An 18,368-nucleotide genomic window follows, 5' to 3' on the forward strand; every position below is an offset into this window, starting at 1 on the left:
AATAAATCGATAGGTTCAATTTCCTCCTAAATTTTGCGTGTGTATATGATTTTGCGTTAGTCTTGGGGAAAGAAAAGAGAGTTATGAAGTTTAGAGTTTTAGATTAATTAGCCGGTTCATATATGATATATCCGCTGATCCCATGTCACGTACTCGTTAGAATTTAGATTATTTGCGTATTGGTCGGTGTCGCGGACTAATTGCGAGTTATGCTTCGGATATGCCATGATTCGTGTCACTGCCTATGTTATCTGTATAGTTTGGTGTAATAATTTATAGGGAAGGAAGGAATTTCATCCAAGGCAGTTTCTCCGAGGGTATTGACTTGCAACAGACTAGCTATATACTACCTTCGTCCCAAAATATTTGACGTCGTTGACTTTTTTAAAAATGTTTGACCGTCTGTCTTATTCAAAAAATTTAAGTAATTGTTAATTCTTTTTCTATCATTTGATTTATTGTTAAATATACTTTTATGTACACATATAGTTTTGCACATATCACAAAAGTTTTTGAATAAAACGAATGGTCAAACATGTTTAAAAAAGTCAACGGTGTCAAACATTTAGGGAAGGAGGGAGTATATTCATCCCTAAACATCAAAGGCTCTAATCACTTCTACAACACGTTATGTGAAGACATACCCTTAACCAAGTGTGTCCCTTTAGCTTAATTTGCAGCTAATTCAACCTCATGCATGGTCATTCACCATCTCTTGAATTGTCAACGTAACATTGATCCGCCTCGGCTAGTATTCATGTGCCTACTCCCCCGTTTTATATTATAACTCGTTTCGATTTTTTTTCTAATCAAACTTCTTTAAGTTTGATCATGTTTAAAGAAAAATATAGAAACATTTTATAAAACTAAACAGACATATTATCAAAATATATTTAATGTTGCATCTAATAAACCTAATTTATTGTTGTACATGTTGCTAATATTTTTTTTATAAATTTGGTCGAACCTAAATAAGTTTGACTAAAACAGTCAAAATGTTTTATAATATAAAATGGAGGTAGTATCACTTTTTCTAATTTTATAGCCGTGTATAACCTTGTAGTAATTAGTTGTGATTTCTTTGAAGTGAAGATCAGAAATGAATTTCATTAACAAAAAAGAATAGACTCAGTTTGTCAAGCTGCCACCGACATGAGCCTGGTTGTGAAGGCCGGACTCTATCTTCCGAGCCCATCACAGCCCAGAAAGCCCATATCAGCACAGGACCGGCCCATGTCGGACTCCCTTTGCCCTTAGGTCTTCGGACTCCACCTCTGCTGCGGCGGTGGCAGCGAGGCGAATCCGGCGACGGCGCGAATTCCGGCGAGGTATTCGCCGCGTTGCCATGGGGAAGACGCTGGATCCGAAGCGTCTCATGTCTGCGCGACAGGAGCGGCATCGCCGTCGGCGGCGACGGCAACTCCGACCCCGCAGTAGCCCTCCCTCTCCTACCTTCTTCTTCTTCAGCAATTGTGTTTGATAGCCACGATTGCTTTTTTGGGGAAAAAAAGAGCATCTCGCTTGCAAGAAATTCAAGAAGGGGCAATGGGACATTATGATCTGTGGAATTTAGGAACAAAATAGTGTAGAATTGTTTTTTTCTTTTGGGAGGTAAAAGGTAGCAATGCTCGGTTGAATTTGATTTGTAGGAAGTAATGAAACAAATTGGAGTGAATACCCGCTCTTTTCACAAAAAGCTGGACAACTGAACCAAATTGAATTGTTCGTGTTCATTCATGTGCTTTGATCTGATGTTTTCCCCTGTTGATTGATGTCTGCATATAACCACGCAAATGATGTGTTTGTTCAATTGCTTCACTGGCTAAAAGGAAGGGCTCATTCTGTCACCACGTTGCAGATTCTGAAGGCGCCAAAAGAACAAGATATTCAGTGCCTAGCCTTCCAGAGGTATGGTACCTAATGCTGATAAGAAATACTTATATTAGAAGCAAAGTGGGTCACTATGATTCTATGACTGCTCTAAGTAGTCTCTAACTACACACTGGTGGTCATATGGTGGCTAGATCAAAAGGATTGAGATCCTCTACCTTGAGACTGCGCGTAGCGCAGATGGTATGGTGCAGCCGTTGTGCTCTCCGCGACCCGCGTTCGACTCTGGCCGGACGCGCTCACCCTCTTTCTTAATAAATCTGACATTGGGTCCTTCCCGGTGTCCAGCGTTTTTTTTTTTCCTCTACCTTCAAACTCAAAGGTACCATGTCTTTGTCACAGACAGATGGGTCCATGGTTCATTGGGCCTACATGTTAGTGAGCCTGATCCAGATTTATGAACAGATATTTAGAGCTGCAATCTTCTACAATTCTGCATGAGGGCACCTTTTCTCTGTTCTAGCTGTTGCACCTTTATCACTCAAGCAGAAAATTGTTTGTGATGGCGTCACCTTAATAATCTTGTTAAGGCAGTTCACTTTCTAAAGGTTCTTCCTCACTTATCAGCGGGTTCCTGTACTTCTTTTATGTGATTACTCTGGTCTCGACCAGTTTCCTGATGATCAATGTTTATGTTTACCAGAACCCCCAATGTGCGATTTGTCCTTAAGATACATGTTTATTTTTTTCTTCATTACCTTTGACTAATTTATAGGATGATATTGTAGGGAAAAAAGCATCATTTCATACATAACATTGTTGACTACCGCTGCATACTTCAAGCAAGAATAGGTTTCATACTATGTGATCATAATTAGTCACTGGCTACAATCTGCTTTATCTTTTTCCCGATAGCCACTAAGAAAACTTTGAAAGGGAAAAGGAGAAAAATGAAAATGTGCCGTTCAGTTTGCGTACCACAAATCCCAAAGAGCTATTCCTTATAAGCTACTAATAGTACTGCTTTCCCTTCCAATTGAACCTTCACAATTCTTTTAAAAAAACTTTTATCCTTGCTTGTGCTTGTAGGAAATCTGGTGCCATATACACTCCCTAATGTCATTCAAAGATGCTGCTCGTGCAGCATGCGTGTCTCGTGCTTTTCATCATTCCTGGCGATGCCATCCCAATCTTATATGTTGTATTGGAATACTGGGCTCGGATTTCATCAACAAATTTGACCGCATTATGAAAAATCACTCAGGAATTGGCATCAAGTCGGTAAAGTTTCAATATAATAGTTTTTACAATACTAGAAGGAGCACTAGCATCAGCCATCATTTCGATAGTTGGCATCAGATTGCTATTACACCGTGGATCGAAGAACTCACCATTAGCCTATCTCTATCTTCATTCAATATGGAGTACAGCTTCCCATGCTCACTTCTAGCTGATGGGAGAGCAAGCTCAATGCGGCATCTTTATCTTGGCAATTGTGGCTTCCATCCCACAATCAACCTTGACTTGAGAAACCTGACAAGGCTGCATCTGATTAATGTACATATTACAGGAGATGAGTTAGGGTGCCTTCTCTCAAATTCTCATTGTTTGGAGCAGTTAGAACTTATGTATTGCAATGGAATAATTTGTCTGAAGATACCTTCCCTGTTGCAGTGCCTCAGCCACCTAGAAGTGTTTGATTGCAGAATTCTTCAAGTAGTTGAGAATAAGGCTCCAAATCTTTGCAGTTTTGACTTTGGAGGTAGGCAGGCACAACTCTTGCTTGGCGAATCGTTGCGAATGAAGAGACTATCCTTGCACTACCCCGATGCTATGTATTATGCTCATGCAAAGCTTCCATCCAATGCGCCAAATCTTGAAACTCTCACCCTCGAATGCTCGACTGACAAGGTACTCAAAAAACATAAATGATCATAGACTTGTGATGTCCATATAACAATATTCATGCCTTCAGCCTGATGATCTTTATGCTTTTTATGCAGATGGTTGATACACCAATATTGCCTAGCAAATTCCTCCATCTCAAGTGCTTGACCATTGATCATACCATTATCTCATCTTCCCCAGCTTATAATTATCTTTACCTGGTTTATTTTCTCGACGCTTGCCCTTCCTTGGAGACTTTCCTTTTGGGTGTAAGTCAATTTTAATCCTGCAAACTTATGATTAAGTGACTAGCCCATCAAATGAAAAAGTTTATTATTGGTTTTCCTGTCCAGATATCGCAGACCCACATGGAGCATGACTCGATTATTGGAGATTCCTCACATATGAGGCAAATGCCAGGACACCGTCATGACAACCTCCGGAGTGTGGAGATCACCGGTTTCTACTCTGCAAAGAGCTTGATCGAGCTAACATGTTATATTCTTGACAATACAGTTGCACTCAAGTACCTTACACTGGATACAACTCGTGGTTTTTTCAGCTGTTCTACAGGTGAACACGACAGATGCTTTCCTATGGACAAAATCATGATAACGGAAGCCAACAGGGCAGTCCTGGCTATCCAAACATACATCGAGCGAAAAGTTCCTTCCACGGTCAAGCTAAATGTTGTGAAGCCTTGCAGCCGTTGCCATGCTGTTGAATCATATTTGTAATTATTATTTTTCTTCAACTTAATTTTCTTGGTAATTCGGTGATTTTAAAGTGTCCGGTGCTTTCTCTCTTGAACTACTGCATTAGAACTGTCCAATAGATAATTATATAGTTTTGCTTTTATCATCAAATCTTGAACAGGATAATACAATTACTATAACTTTTGCTTGTGAAATTTTAACCATGGTGCATCAGATGTATTGCAAGTTCCCTTATATTAACAGAAAGAAGGGAGAATATTTGTTCTAAAGTGTCAGGTTAACAAAAAAAAAAAGGTGTAACCAAAACTGACGCGCGGAGAATATTTGCAAGTTTCCGTTTTATCATTAGAAAATATGAACGACCAAGATTCAAATAAAATGAAAAGAATGTTTTTTTTTTTTGGAATACATAAGAAGCACATTTTGTATCAAGGAGAAGTAAAAGTTATTTACAGGGATAATACAAAAGGGGGGAAGGGGACATGATAAAGGAAGGAAAACCAAAGAAACTACTCCCCCGTACCTTAATATAAGAAATTTTGACATTTTGTTTGTATTGTTTGACCACGTGTTTTATTTAAAAAAAATTGTGTAAATATAAAAAACAAAAAGTTGTGCTTAAAATACTTTGGATAATAAAGCAAGTCACAAAAAAATAATTCCAAATTTTTTTGAATAAGACAAAGGTAAAACAATATAAGTAAAATGTCAAAATTTCTTATATTAAGGGACGGTGAGAGTAAAGAGTAAGATCTAATCTCGCAATGACTGGTGCGACCAAACATTCCCATCCGACAAACGAAGTGTCAGAATCGCCATCTTTGCTAGGAAAATGAGAAGAAACTTAACAGGACTGGATAAGATGCAGCGGCCGTACGTGTTTCTCCGTAAGTCAAAAAAAAAAAGCTGATTTTTTTTGTTTTTTTATTAAAACAACATTTGTCCAGATTTTATCAGTTCATTAATGATCTGGGCAAAATTCAAAGATACTAGTATCATCTATGGAAGGTTTTTATTCGGTATTAGGACTATGAACCTGAATAGATCAGAGTATCAGACCGTAGTACTACAAATCCCTCCGTTCCATATTACGATGAGTTAAATATCTCCTTTCTCTCGCACCTAGCAGCGCAACTCCGCGAGGCTCCAGATCAGGGCGACGACGACGTACGGCCTCCGGCGAGTTCTCATCTCCTCCTCCTCCTCTCCCCTTGAACAAGCGAAATATATAGGCGGAGAGAGAGGGAGAAGAGCGGCGAAATCGTCGATTTCTCTGCTTGATATCGGATCCCTCCGCCGCGTCAGCGTCATGGGGAAGCGGCGGCACATCCGAGGCCGTGGTAAGCTTCCCTCCATCGTGCCTCCTGCCTCTCTAATCTAATCTCCATATATACCGTCTTTGCCATCTGTAACCTGTTCATATTACTGTCGGCCGTCGCAACGACGTTTACTCGGCAGTGTTTGTGTGATATTCGCAGTTTTCTTTTTGTGTGATTAGACCGACACTACTACAGACAAGATTTCTCCGTGCGGTTGTACGGCCCGTCTGCAGCCGGGTATCTTATTTTCGCGTGCGGACAGACCGACCGCACGGGATAATCGATTATCCCGTGCGGTTGTGTTATACCACCCGGAACAAAAAAAAAACAAAAAAAAAAAAAGCAAAAATCGCCGTCGGCCACCACATCGCTGCCTTGACGATGCACGTGACGACCATGAGGAGGACGACAAGCGACGACGAAGCCTTGCCTCGCTGCTTGCCGCCGCCTCGCCCACGCCGCTGCCGCGCCCGACCGCCGCCACCCGTTGGTGAAGAGGCGGCGCTGGCGGTTGCGGACGGTGACGGCGCGGCCCTCGGCGAGGACGTGGGGGAGGTAGGCGTTCTCGACGAGGTGGTGGAAGGTGTGGCGGTGGTGGAAGGTGAGGCAGTGGCGCCGCAGAAGTCGTCGGCGACAGCCCCGTGGTCGTCGACGGCGAGGGCCATGCGGTCAGCGCCCTCGGCGACGTCTTGACAGCCGCCTCGCTGCTCGCCGTCGCGCCCGGCCGTCGCCTCGCCCAGGCAGCCGCCGTGCCCGACTGCCGCATCGCCCAGCCGCCGCCTCGGCCCAGCGGCCGCCTCGCCCAGCCGCCACCACGCCCGACCGCCGCCTCACGCCCAACCACCGGCCTCGGCCCGGTGGCCGCCTCGCCCGGCCACCACCTCGGCCTGGCCCCCGCCTCACCTAGGCCGCCGCCGCGCTCGACCACCGCCTCGCCCAGCCGCCGCCGCACCCGAGCGCCACCACCTCGCCCCAGCCAGTTGAGGGAGTGGTTGAGGGAGAAGAGATAAGGTATAGAAAGAGGGTTGAGGGAGGCTGAGAGAGAGGACGGGATAAAAGAAGAGATAGGGTAGAGAGAAAGGGGAGTGATTGAGAGGGAATAAAGGGAAAAAGGAAGAGAGAGATAGGAAAAATTTGAAGTGGGTGGGAGGGAAAGGAGGGAGGAATATCCCGTGCGGTTGGATTAGGACGCCCGCACGGGAAAATTGATGTTCCCGTGCGGGCGACACCCCAGCGCCGGTCCCCTATTTTTCCGTGCGGTTCCACTTATGGACCGCATGGAAACAAAAAGAGGGGCATCCAGTAAAATCAATCGTGTAGTAGTGCGATGAGCAATGTTTATTTTGACTGTCATCATCCATGCACTAAAAAATATATGAGATCGACTTTAGGTGTGCAAAGATAGATATTTGCTCCGGTCTAGCAAAAAGTATATCGAGGTACCGGTACCTCACGATATCAAATCATTTTTTATCGTTAGATCTAGTTAGGTAGGATTGGCATTGTTAGATCCAAGAGATTTGCTCCGTTCCAACGATTAAAAACGATTTGATACCTCACGGTACCGGTAGCTCGAGGTACTTTTTATTGGATCGGAGCAAATCTCCCAAAGATAACATGGGAGCCTCCGTGCCTAGTTTTACTGTAGTATGGGCTGTATGGGGGTAAATATGGGGTTAAGTTGGGAGGAACTAGGAAGGAGTGCAATGTCTCCATGGGGGAACCGATGAAGCTAAGCACCCATAAAACTATATTGCATTTGTTGCTTCCAATGACCAATATAAGCAAGAACTTGACACAGTTCACTACTTTTTTCTATTGAAGCAAGAGATTACTAGTACCCTGCTTTGGTTGAAAGCATATAAGGAGGTTTTGGGTATAGGACAGCTGTTAAGGACACCACCTTACTATTTTATTTCCCTGTTCATGTCTGTACATAACTATGCCTGATGTATCTGTAGATGGTTCGATTGATTCAGCGGCTAAAAGAAAGGGATCACTCTGTCAACAAGTTGCAAATTCTGAAGGCAACAAAAAAAACAAGATATTCAGGGCTAGACCTTCCAGAGGTATGTCACCAAAAGCCGACAATGGAAGACTCTAAGTAGCCTCTAAGATATTAGAAGTGAGGATTCACTATGAGTCTATGACTGCTCTAAGTAGCCTCTAACTGTGCACACCGGTGGTCCTATGTCAGTATGTCACCTAGATAAAATTTTGTGAATGGATCTTTAGTGCTCCTATGCCTTATAAGCTACTAGTATTGTTTTCTCTTCCAATAGAACCAGTTGTTTACCTTCACAATAGTTTTTTTTTTAATCTTTTATCCTTGCTTGTGCATGCGGGAAATCTGGTGCCATATACACTCCCTAATGGCATTTTTTTTGCCGGGTCGGCCGAAAGGTTCGGTCGACCAATTTCATTAAGAAAAGAAGGGTACATTACAATTAAAGAGCTTACAACGACAGTATGCTGTCGAAAACAGATTGGGGCAAAAGCCCTGACCCGGTAAGCTAGAAAACTTCTACAAATTACAATGCATATTACGTGATCTCGCTATTGCACGTTGTGAACACTCCTGCCGTCTTCTAGACAATGGCCTCTTCCTTGATATCTTGCACAAGCTGTTCCATGCTTCGAAATTTCTGTTCAAAGACACGCGCATTGAGTTCTTTCCACAGCAGCCAACATGTTAGCGCGAAAACACTGTCGAAGATGCTCCTGTAGCCCGTCCGAAAAGCCATCCTCGCCTTCATCCACCAATCTGCCAGGGCTGGTTCGTTCTCTGTAGGCAAGAGGAAATTGTTTCCAATCCATCCCTGCATCATCCTCCATACTCTCCTGGTGAAAGCGCATGTTACGAACAGATGTAGGCAGTCCTCTGCTTCACTCTGACAAAGGGAGCAGCAATCTTCATGCTGCCATCCTCTCTTGCCCAGGTTGTCAGCTGTTAGGCAGCGACCTTTGGCAGCCAACCATAGGAAGAAGCGCACTCGGGATGGAGCTTTAATGTGCCAAATAAGTTCGCTGAAAGGGCAAATCTCTCTTGCCATGAAGAAAAGGCTATAGGCTGAAGATACAGTGAAAAGTCCGTCAGAGGAAAGCTTCCAGCGAATGGTGTCTTCTTCTAGATTTAGCTCGACAGTGTGTACTTCATCCCAGAGCTAGAAGAATTGTGCCATGGCTTCATTGGAGAGTGCACCTTGCAGATCTCTGACCCATCTGTTGTTGGTTAAAGCTTGTGCCACTGTCAGCTGTGAGCGGCCAACATAAGTGGACAGTACCGGCCATCGCCAAGCAATGCTTCCACCATTTAGCCAATTGGTTGTCCAAAACTTTGTGTCTTTGCCGTTTCCAACACAGAATTCAGCAGCTGAGTTAAAGATTTTCTCCACGTCTTCTCCAAGTTTATATCCTGGCTTGGCCCATGGTCGATTTTTTTGCTCAAGACTTTTGGCTAACCATTTTAGTCTTAGCGCTTGACCAAAGGCGTCGAGATTTCTAATTCCCAATCCCCCATTCTGTACTGGCGCACAAACATTTTTCCAGGCCACTAGACAGTGTCCTCCACTTACATCCTCTTGTCCCTTCCATAAGAATCCTCTGCATTTGCGTTCAATTTCTTTCACCGCCCATTTCGGCATTTGCAGCGCTGATAGGAAGTGCACAGGTAATGCCATCAGAACACTCTTTATTAAGCAAAGTCGACCATCAGGTGACAGTAATTTTGGCTTCCAACCTGCAACCTTGCCTGCTAACTTGTCTAGGACTGGTTGTAGCTCTGCCTTGGTTGGTTTTCTCATAGATAGTGGTAGTCCCAGGTAGATAATGGGAAATTCCTCGACTTTACATGGGAGCAGTTTAGAGACCATATCTAATTGTTGTTGGTTGCAGTGTATAGGCGTGATGGAGCTCTTCAGGAGGTTGACTTTCAGACCTGATGCTGCTCCAAACAGGTCTAGGACTGCTTTGATCAGTAGCACTTCTTTCCTCTGAGGCTTGACGAAAAGCATTGCATCATCGGCATAAGCTGAAATGTTTGGTAGACGTTTTCTGGTGTTCAGTTCTGAAAGTATTCCTTGCCTCTTTGCCTGTAAAAGAGTTGCTTGAAGTGTGTCCATGACCAAGACGAAGAGAAGAGGCGACAGAGGATCTCCTTGCCGCAGTCCCCTTGCTGGTTTGATTGCCCTTGAGTCATCCCCATTTATTGTAATGCTTGTTTGTGCTGTCAAGAAAAGTGCAGCAAGCCAAGACCTCCAGCGCGGGCCAAACCCTCTGTATTTCAGCATGTTCAGCAGAAAGCTCCATGAAACCATATCAAAAGCCTTCGAGATGTCAAGCTTCAGGAGTAAAACTTCCTTCTTTTGCCGGTGGAACTGTTGAGCCATACCTTTGACAAATATGAAATTTTCATGCATGGATCTGCCTTTGATGAATGTCGTTTGTGTGTGGGGTACCAGATCATCCAACCTTGTTGCCAGCCGCCGTGCCATTACTTTTGTTGCCAATTTGGAGAAGCTATGAATGAGACTAATTGGCCGATAGTCCTTCAACATGGTTGGCGCTTCTTTCTTCGGAATGAGTGTGATTTGTGCTGAATTCAACAATTCAAGATTTTGGCTATTTCCAGTGCAGAATTTCCCCATGGCCGCCATAAGGTCATCCTTGATTACAACCCAGCATTTTTGGTAGAAGAGCGAAGTATATCCATCAGGGCCTGGTGACTTCTCAGTTGGCAGATTTTTTATTGCTGCCCAGACCTCTTCTTCAGTGAAGTTTTCATCAAAGGATGCCAAGTTTCCTTTAGCCATCTGAATGGACTGCAAGTTAAATTGCTTTGAATCACCTTCTGCCTACCCCATGATTGTTTCAAAGTATTCGCAAGCTAACTGTTGCATGTCAATTTGTGTCGTGGCCACTTTGCCATTGTGCTCAAGCCTTGGTATTAAAGCCTTCCTTCTTCTTGCCCTCAACTTCATGTAAAAGTAGGCAGTGCCAGCATCACCCTCCTTGAGGTTTCGAATTCTTGCTCTTTGTCTCACTCTTATTCTTTCAAGAGAGGCCAAGGCGAGACATTTCCCCTTCAAGGCAGCCCTCAGTCGGCGTTCAAGGTCGGTCAGCAACCTGCTTTCTTGTGCCACATCTAACCTTAGAATAACTTCATTTGCAATTTGAATTTGTAGCCTGAAGTAGCTGATTTTCTTTTGCCCCCATTGAGAAAGCTTTTTACTAAGTCTAGCCATCTTGACATAGAGAATTGCATAAGGATCCTCTGCATCTACTTGCTGTTCCCAACTTTCTCTGGCAATGTCCATGAACCCTTCAATTTTGGTCCAGTAAGATTCAAATCTGAATTTTCTCTTCTTTGGTACCGGATCACCACACGTCAGCAGCAACGGACAGTGGTCAGAGCCTGAGGTGCTCAAGGCCTGCAGATGTGCTTCTGGGAAGCTTACCTCCCAAGTTGTGGTGACAAATAGTCTGTCAAGCTTCACGAACGTCGGGCGTTGCTGCTCATTGCTCCATGTATATCGGTGGCCAAAGAGATATAGCTCCTTGAGTTCAAGCTCGTTTAGTTTGCTCCGGAATGCATTCATCAGCCTTCTGTTGATTTTAGTGTTGCTTTTGTCAGCCGCTACAGCAATCAGATTAAAATCCCCAGTAATCATCCATTGATCACCTGCTACTGCAGCAACTACAGATAGTTCATCAAGGAAGAGCAGCTTTTCATCGTCCAGCTGTGGTCCGTAGACAGAGGTAAGTGTCCAAGATCTTCCTCCTAAGATCCAATTTAGAGATACTGACACTGACCATCTCCCTTGCTGCAAAAGAGAAACTTGGAAATGTTCGCCCTTCCATGCAATGATCACTCCACCTCTAGTTTCTTCAGCCGGCAAAGCCGCAAAACTATCAAAACCAGTGCCACATAACTCATAAATAATAGCAGCATCTACTACTTCAAGTTTGGATTCTTGAAAACAAACAATTGACGCACCACAAGACACCACCGCCTCCCGAACCAAGGTCCTTTTATCAGGATTGTTCAGCCCCCTTACATTCCAACCCACCAAACAAAAACTTAATGAAGACATCGACATAAGAAAAACAAAAGGTACACAGGGACCCCAGTCCCTCCTCTTCGGCCCTCAGGGAGCTGAATTACACCGGTGAGCGAGGGCCCTATGGCTGCTCAGCGGGGAGCCAAGCGCTAGGAGATCAGCCGATCCATTGTTCTGTGCAATATCCACATCCAGCATTTCTGCCAGTGCTTCGACATGCTGCGGTGACAGTGGGTGGTCGAACAGACCCAGGTAACGCTTGATGGAGTCGTCATTTATCTGGTCTTCTTCCTCTGTAACCCCCATCTTCTTCATAGTTATTCTCTGGGCTTTGGAGATTACGTGTTTGCGGGCACCGTTTCCCTGATTCTGCAGTCTCTGGCTCCTCCAGGGCTGAAAATCCGGTAGAATTACATTTCTGCGTCTTCCCTTCTAGACCGGCGCCGTTGCCGGCGGCCTACTCCCCATGATTGACGGCTGTGGTGTGGCAGTGATGGAGTTGATGAAATCCCCGACCTGCTGGGCTTCTTCGTCGGAGATTATGTGCTAGGATCTCGTCGTATATCGCCTTTTGTATACAATTTGGCATTCAGAGATGAGGCCAGCCCCTCCCCCAGATCTTGGGCCGGGAGTTGTCGTCCAACCCACAGCATCAAGTGCTAGCCCATCAGCCTGTTCTCGTTCTTCAGCTGTGGAGATGGACAGGGGGGAGATGTGGACTTGGATTTGCACTCCATTCTGGTGAGTACCAGAACCAGCGGCAGCATCGAGGGTTTCCTCTTGGTCTGGTCCTACCCTGCTCCCGCCTGAAGTCAAAACGAAGTTCCCGCCTTCGTCTTCTCTCTGCTCTATAACTTCTCCCAACGGGGTAGTCATTAATGTTGGCAGCTGAGCTGCGTGATCTTGCTCCAGATCCTCAAATTGCAATTTCTTGGCAAGAGTGTTGAAGACGCGTGACATCCGTACTGTAGCTGGCGCAGTGGCTGGGCGCACCGGCCAGTGGCCCCATCCCTCGTCTGTTGCGCCCCGACCAGAGTCGTCGCCGTGTTCACACCGGGCTAGCGGAGAGTCCTCGCCGGACTCGGCCCCCGATCTGTTTTGCACCGGCGTCTTGTCCACCTGGGTCTTGATACTCATCACCCCACCCCCCTCTAATTCCTCCAGCGACAAACTGGGATGATGCTGCGTCTCCTCTTCATCCCGGCGCAGTTGAACCGCCGATGGGCTGCGTTGCACTTCCTTTGTCGGCAGGGGACAACCAACAATGGACGGGGCATAAGACTGAGTGACATGCATCTCTTCTTCTTCTGGCGCTGGCGGTTGCCGTGCCTGCGGCGAGAACCAAATCCCAGTGGAAGGGGCAACTATGATCGTCGTCGTCGCTGCCGACTCCTGCGTCCCCGCCACCGCATCCTCTATCCCCGCCACCGCAGCATCTACCCCCATCACCAACGCCTCTGTCACAGCTTCCATCCTGTCCTGCACCTCATGCCCCGCCACCACAATCTCCGTCCCCGCCTCCAACACCTGTGCGACATTCTCCACCACCGCGGCAGGATGAGGCAACGTGCTGGCCTCATCTGCCTCATTCATCACGCGCTGCACCATGTGCGAAACTCCCCAGGAGCGCCCAGGGAGACCGCCTGCCGATCCATTGGCCCCCCCAAACAGCCGGCCACCACCTTGCTCCGATCTCCACGGCCCGGTGCCATCCACCCTGCCTGCCCAGCAGGAATAGGTGATACGCCGCGGGTCGTCGTCATCATCGTCAGAACCGTCGGTGGAGTGCAACGGTGTTGGGTCGATGACCTCCTCAATATGGACGATGATGTCGTAGGTTAGGCATCGCTTACGCAGGGGCGCCCTTGGGACGAGGGTTGCCCCTAGACGCCTGTCCCAGCGAGACGGACTGCCTCCCGCCCGCTCTGGGATCTCCACCTCAAGGACCTTGGGCACCCTGCTTGGATTCTTCAGCCAGGCGAATACTGTGAGCACCCTGGCATCCGCCGGCGAAACCATCTCCATGAGCTCGCCTCCAAGCTCCCGAATCACCTGGGCTAGTGCAGAATCATCCCAAGCATGCTGAGGTAGCCCCTCGAAGGACATCTTTGTGAAAAACTGCATGCGTGAGCTCCTGGCCTGGAGGCGCCTGTCCCAGCGCCGGAAGGAGATCGGTGCCTCTTGGAAGAAAACTTGCTTGGATTTTTCTAGCACCCACTCCCTATCCCTAGCATGACGGAACACAATGAGGTAGTCCTCAGGGGTCGTTACCTCCACCCGGAAGTTCGAAGGAAGGATGCCACACTCGACGAGCATCGTGGCCATCTCCCTTGGCGACACCGCCGGCTGCCGCCCAAGCACCGTGGCCAGTAGAGCTTTCTGCTCGAAGATGGCCTCCATCTCGACCATGCGCGGAGTCCAGGAAATGGTGTAGTTTCCCCTTTCCGGCCGAAGGTCTGGTTCTCCAGTACGCCATTCTTCCAGAAAGCGCGGCGGCTGCTCGGCACAAATCTGGAAGCCACACATGCTGTCTCCAGGCGACGCCTTTTCTTGCGATGTCGCTGCCGTGGCCTGTAATGACCCTCGTTGCTGGCCGGCCGCTCTCGCTTTCGCCGGCCGCGCCGTAGCAGGAGGGAGAGCAGGGGCCGAGGCAGGCGGCCGCTTAGCAGTTGAAGTTAGCTGCCTCGCAGCTGGTTCCGCAGCCGCAGCAGTTGTGGTGGTGGTGGTTACCTTCGCCAAGCCGTTTTTGGCTGCACGAGAAGAGGGGCACGCTCTCGCTAAATGCCCTGGGTACCAGCAGTTGTAGCACCGCACCTTCTCAGGGCAGGAAGATTTTAGGTGGCCAAGCCCTAGGCAATTGAAGCATCTGCCTTGCAGCCAGCGAGGTACAGGCTTCGTCGTCTTGAATGGCCATGAATGCTGCTTGGTCTTGCGTCTCACCTCCGTCCAGTGTCCTTCCTCCAGATCCGGGTTGGCCTGTGGCCCCGCTGCGACAACATCCCGCCAGGAATGTCCCCCGGGCGGAGACATGGAGGGAAAGAACGTGGCCGACGAGTCAACGGCTAGGCTTGGGTGGTCGCCGTCGCCGGAGAGGCGGCTGGCGTGGCGTGGTGGTCGTCAGTGCCGGAGTGGCGACAGGTGAGGGAAGTGGCCGCCGGCGTCGGAGTGACGGCCGGCGCGAGAGTGCCCGCCGGTGCCAGAGTGGCCACCGCCCGCCGGCGCGTCTCACGCTCTCCCAGTGTCTCCTAGAAAGTGTGTTTTCCCTAATGGCATTCAAAGATGCCGCCCGTGCTGCATGTGTGTCTCGTGCTTTTCATCGTTCCTGGCAATGCCATCCCAATCTTATATTTTGTATTGGAATACTGGGCTCGGATTTCGTCAACAAATTTGATCGCATTGTGAAAAACCACTCAGGCATTGGCATCAAGTCGGTAAACTTTGAATATGATAGTTCTTACAATACTAGAAGGAGCACTAGCATCAGCCATCATTTTGATAGTTGGCTTCATATTGCTATTACACCATGGATCGAAAAACTCTCCCTTAGGCTATCTCATTATTCATACAATGCGGAGTACAACTTACCATGCACAATTCTGTCTGATGGGAGAGCAAGCTCAATGCGACATCTTTATCTTGGCAGTTGTAGCTTCCATCCCACAATCAACCTTGACTTGAGAAGCCTGATGAAGTTGCATCTGTTTAATGTCCATATTACAGGAGATGAGTTAGGGTGCCTTCTCTTCAGTTGTTATGCTTTGGAGTGGTTGGAACTTGAGCATTGTGATGAAATAGTTTGCATGAAGGTACCTTGTCAGTTGCAACGCCTCAATCACCTGAAAGTGTTTGAATGCAGAATGCTGCAAGTAATAGAGAATAAGGCTCCAAATATTTGCAGTTTTGATTTTGGAGGTAAACACGTACAACTCTTGCTTGGTGAATCGTTGCAGATGAAGACACTATCTTTGCAATACTATTGCAACGCTGTCTATTATGCTCGTGTAGAGTCTATACCCAATGTGCCAAATCTTGAAACTCTCACCATTTGCTCGTATCACGAGGTACACTCAAAAACTCGAAAATACACTTGCGGTATTCATATAACAATACTTACACATTAGAAGAATGTCTCCAGTCTGATGATCATCATATTTATGCAGATGGTTAACACACCAATGTTGCCTAGCAAATTCCTCCATCTCAAGTGTTTGACTATCGATCTTGCTGAAGTTTCCCATGCATATGATTATTTCTCTCTAGTTTCTTTTCTTGATGCTTCTCCTTTCTTGGAGACTTTACTTCTGGGTGTAAGATAATTTTCATTCTGCAAAGTTATCTAGTGTCTATGGTAGTAACCATCAATTAAAGTATATTTGGCTTTTCATCTCCAGATACCAAAGGACAGCATGGAGGATGACTTGATTTTTGGGGATTCCTCAAATATGAGGCAGATGCCAGAAAACCGTCATGACAACCTTCAGAGTGTGGAGATCACTTGTTTCTGCTCTGCGAAGAGCTTGATCGAGCTAACATGTTGTATTCTTGCCTGTACAACGTCACTTGAGTACCTTACACTGGATACTACTCGTGGTGTTTATAGCTGTTCTACAGGTAAACACAGCCAATGCTTTCCTATGGACAAGGCCATGATCCCTAAAGCCAACAGGGCTATGTTGGCTATCGAAACATACATTGAACGAAAAGTTCCTTCCACAGTTAAGCTAAATGTTGTGAAACCTTGCCCCCGTTGCCATATAATTGAATCTTAGTTGTAATTCTTTTTTCAACATGATTATCTTGTGTGTTTGTTCTCTCATGCTTTAATTTCTGTCTCAAATTACTAAGTATATTTTGTACAGTTCAATGTTTAATTTTGTATTTTACATTGGTCACGTTCTCTTCATTAACCCCAAAGACCATGATAGATTACGGAGTCTCTCTCCCCTTCTGGGAATTATTTCGCCGGGTCGGCAAACAGCCGACCGGCTGTGTTCGGCACAATGACATTGTGAGTTTGTTTGTTTCGTTTTCTGCGCGCACGCTTCCCGAACTACTAAATTTTGTGTTTTTTTCAAAAAAAAAATCTATAGGAAAGTTGCTTTAGAAAATCATATTTATTTATTTTTAAAATTTAAAATAGTTAATAATAAATTAATCATACACTAATGGCTCATCTCGTTTTGCGTATCTTTCTAATCTTATCAATCACCTTCTCATCAAACTCAGCCAAGAGAGGAAAGAGAATTTACAGGTCACCAGGCATGCCACGGAACATGGCGTGTAGTTATAGCCGTAGGCTGTTCTAGAAATTTCTGAGGGTGGCAGGAGTACCGAATTCCATGCAAATTACCGGGCGATTAGCGGTGCCACGTGGCGCAGGCGGATTGAGTCGCGCGCAGCCATCGGGTCTCATCTCGTGCGGTAGACCTCGTTGCAATATACTCCCTCCGTCCCATAATATAAGTGATTGTGAGTTTTTTTTTCACTATTTGACCACTCGTCTAATTAAAAAAAATTAGAATTATTATTCATTTTTTTTGACATACTTTATTGTCCAAAGTACTTTAAGCACAACTTTTCGTTTTTTATATTTACACAAATTTTTTGAATAAGATGAGTGGTCAAACAATACAAATAAAAACTCAAAATCCCTTGTATTATGGGACGGAGGGAGTACGTAGTTTGCGGAGGGTTTTTTTGCAAAAGCGTTAATCTGAACTCGGCCATCTTCGGCAGCTCCGCCAGTCGGACTCCTCTCGCTTCGACGCCAGCGCTGCTCCTCCCGTCGTTCGGCCGTTGTCCGCCGCCCAAACGTAGCGCGCTCCGCCGTGAGCTGCATCCTGCAAGGCTACAACCAACCACCGCTCTCCGATAGATGTCGCCGCCGCCGCATCCTCCTTCCGCACCACCCATGCGCTCCCCCTTCCATCGCCTCCTCCTCCGAGACCACCGGTTCCTCCTCCGATTCGTCGACCTCGCCAAGCAGCTGTCCTTCCGGCCTACGTCGCCTACCCTGACACAGCCGCACTACGGTCGCCGAACCCCTGCAACTACAAGTCGGGGAACGGCGCGAGCGCGGACCGCGCCTTCCACCTGCTCGACGAAATGGGCATCCTCCGGCGCCGCACGCCTGCTTCACCACGGCCACCGCGGCGCTCTCTTACGCTTCCCACCCGGGCGCACTGCTCGCCGTGCTGGACGCTACGGCTGCGGATGGCATTTCGCCCGACTAGGCGTGCACGATGCTCGTCGGGTTGTACGCCTCCAGTGATTGTTTTGACTCTGCCAATGAGGTTGTGTGTTGGATGGTGGCGAATGGTATAGCCCCGGACAGCCAGACATGGTCACCTACTTGATGATGATATCTGGGCTGCGCAGTGCTGGGCAGGTGGCTGAAGCTCTTGGCGAGTAGTTGATGCTCGGAGCCTTGGCTGGGAGTAGTGGCCGGTAGTACCAAGTGATTGAAATTCTGCAATATGGGGTCTCCACGAATAATAACAAGAGTTGTGTTGTTATCTGGTACAGTCGCATTGAGGACAGAGAATATCATAGCAGTG

At 46.8% G+C, this 18,368-nt stretch overlaps 2 protein-coding genes across 2 annotated transcripts; both read left to right on the plus strand.

Annotated features, from left to right (window-relative positions):
* The first annotated feature begins 1,137 nt into the window (after positions 1-1,137).
* Positions 1,138-4,545, plus strand: LOC127785047 (uncharacterized). The gene is made up of 5 exons (XM_052312469.1): positions 1,138-1,433; positions 1,859-1,908; positions 2,920-3,741; positions 3,834-3,986; positions 4,071-4,545. Exons 1-5 carry the CDS (start codon positions 1,346-1,348, stop codon positions 4,452-4,454), a joined length of 1,497 nt encoding a protein of 498 aa, XP_052168429.1. The 5' UTR covers positions 1,138-1,345; the 3' UTR covers positions 4,455-4,545.
* A 10,886-nt stretch (positions 4,546-15,431) lies between these two features.
* On the plus strand, positions 15,432-16,580 carry LOC127783818 (uncharacterized). Its single transcript, XM_052310972.1, has 4 exons — positions 15,432-15,723; positions 15,817-15,872; positions 15,972-16,118; positions 16,203-16,580. Exons 1-4 carry the CDS (start codon positions 15,432-15,434, stop codon positions 16,578-16,580), a joined length of 873 nt encoding a protein of 290 aa, XP_052166932.1.
* The last annotated feature ends 1,788 nt before the right edge of the window (positions 16,581-18,368 follow it).

This window comes from Oryza glaberrima, chromosome 9, assembly GCF_000147395.1.
Source record: "Oryza glaberrima chromosome 9, OglaRS2, whole genome shotgun sequence".
NCBI lineage: Eukaryota > Viridiplantae > Streptophyta > Magnoliopsida > Poales > Poaceae > Oryza > Oryza glaberrima.

Excerpts from the sequence above, each read along its gene's own strand:
- LOC127783818 (XM_052310972.1), top strand. The coding sequence starts at position 15,432 with ATGCGACATCTTTATCTTGGCAGTTGTAGCTTCCATCCCACAATCAAC. Across the intron at positions 15,724-15,816 it reads TTGCAGTTTTGATTTTGGAG|AGTCTATACCCAATGTGCCA; the intron begins GTAAACACGTAC and ends ATGCTCGTGTAG. Across the intron at positions 15,873-15,971 it reads CCATTTGCTCGTATCACGAG|ATGGTTAACACACCAATGTT; the intron begins GTACACTCAAAA and ends ATATTTATGCAG.
- LOC127785047 (XM_052312469.1), top strand. The coding sequence starts at position 1,346 with ATGGGGAAGACGCTGGATCCGAAGCGTCTCATGTCTGCGCGACAGGAG. Across the intron at positions 1,909-2,919 it reads CAGTGCCTAGCCTTCCAGAG|GAAATCTGGTGCCATATACA; the intron begins GTATGGTACCTA and ends TTGTGCTTGTAG. Across the intron at positions 3,987-4,070 it reads TGGAGACTTTCCTTTTGGGT|ATATCGCAGACCCACATGGA; the intron begins GTAAGTCAATTT and ends TTTCCTGTCCAG.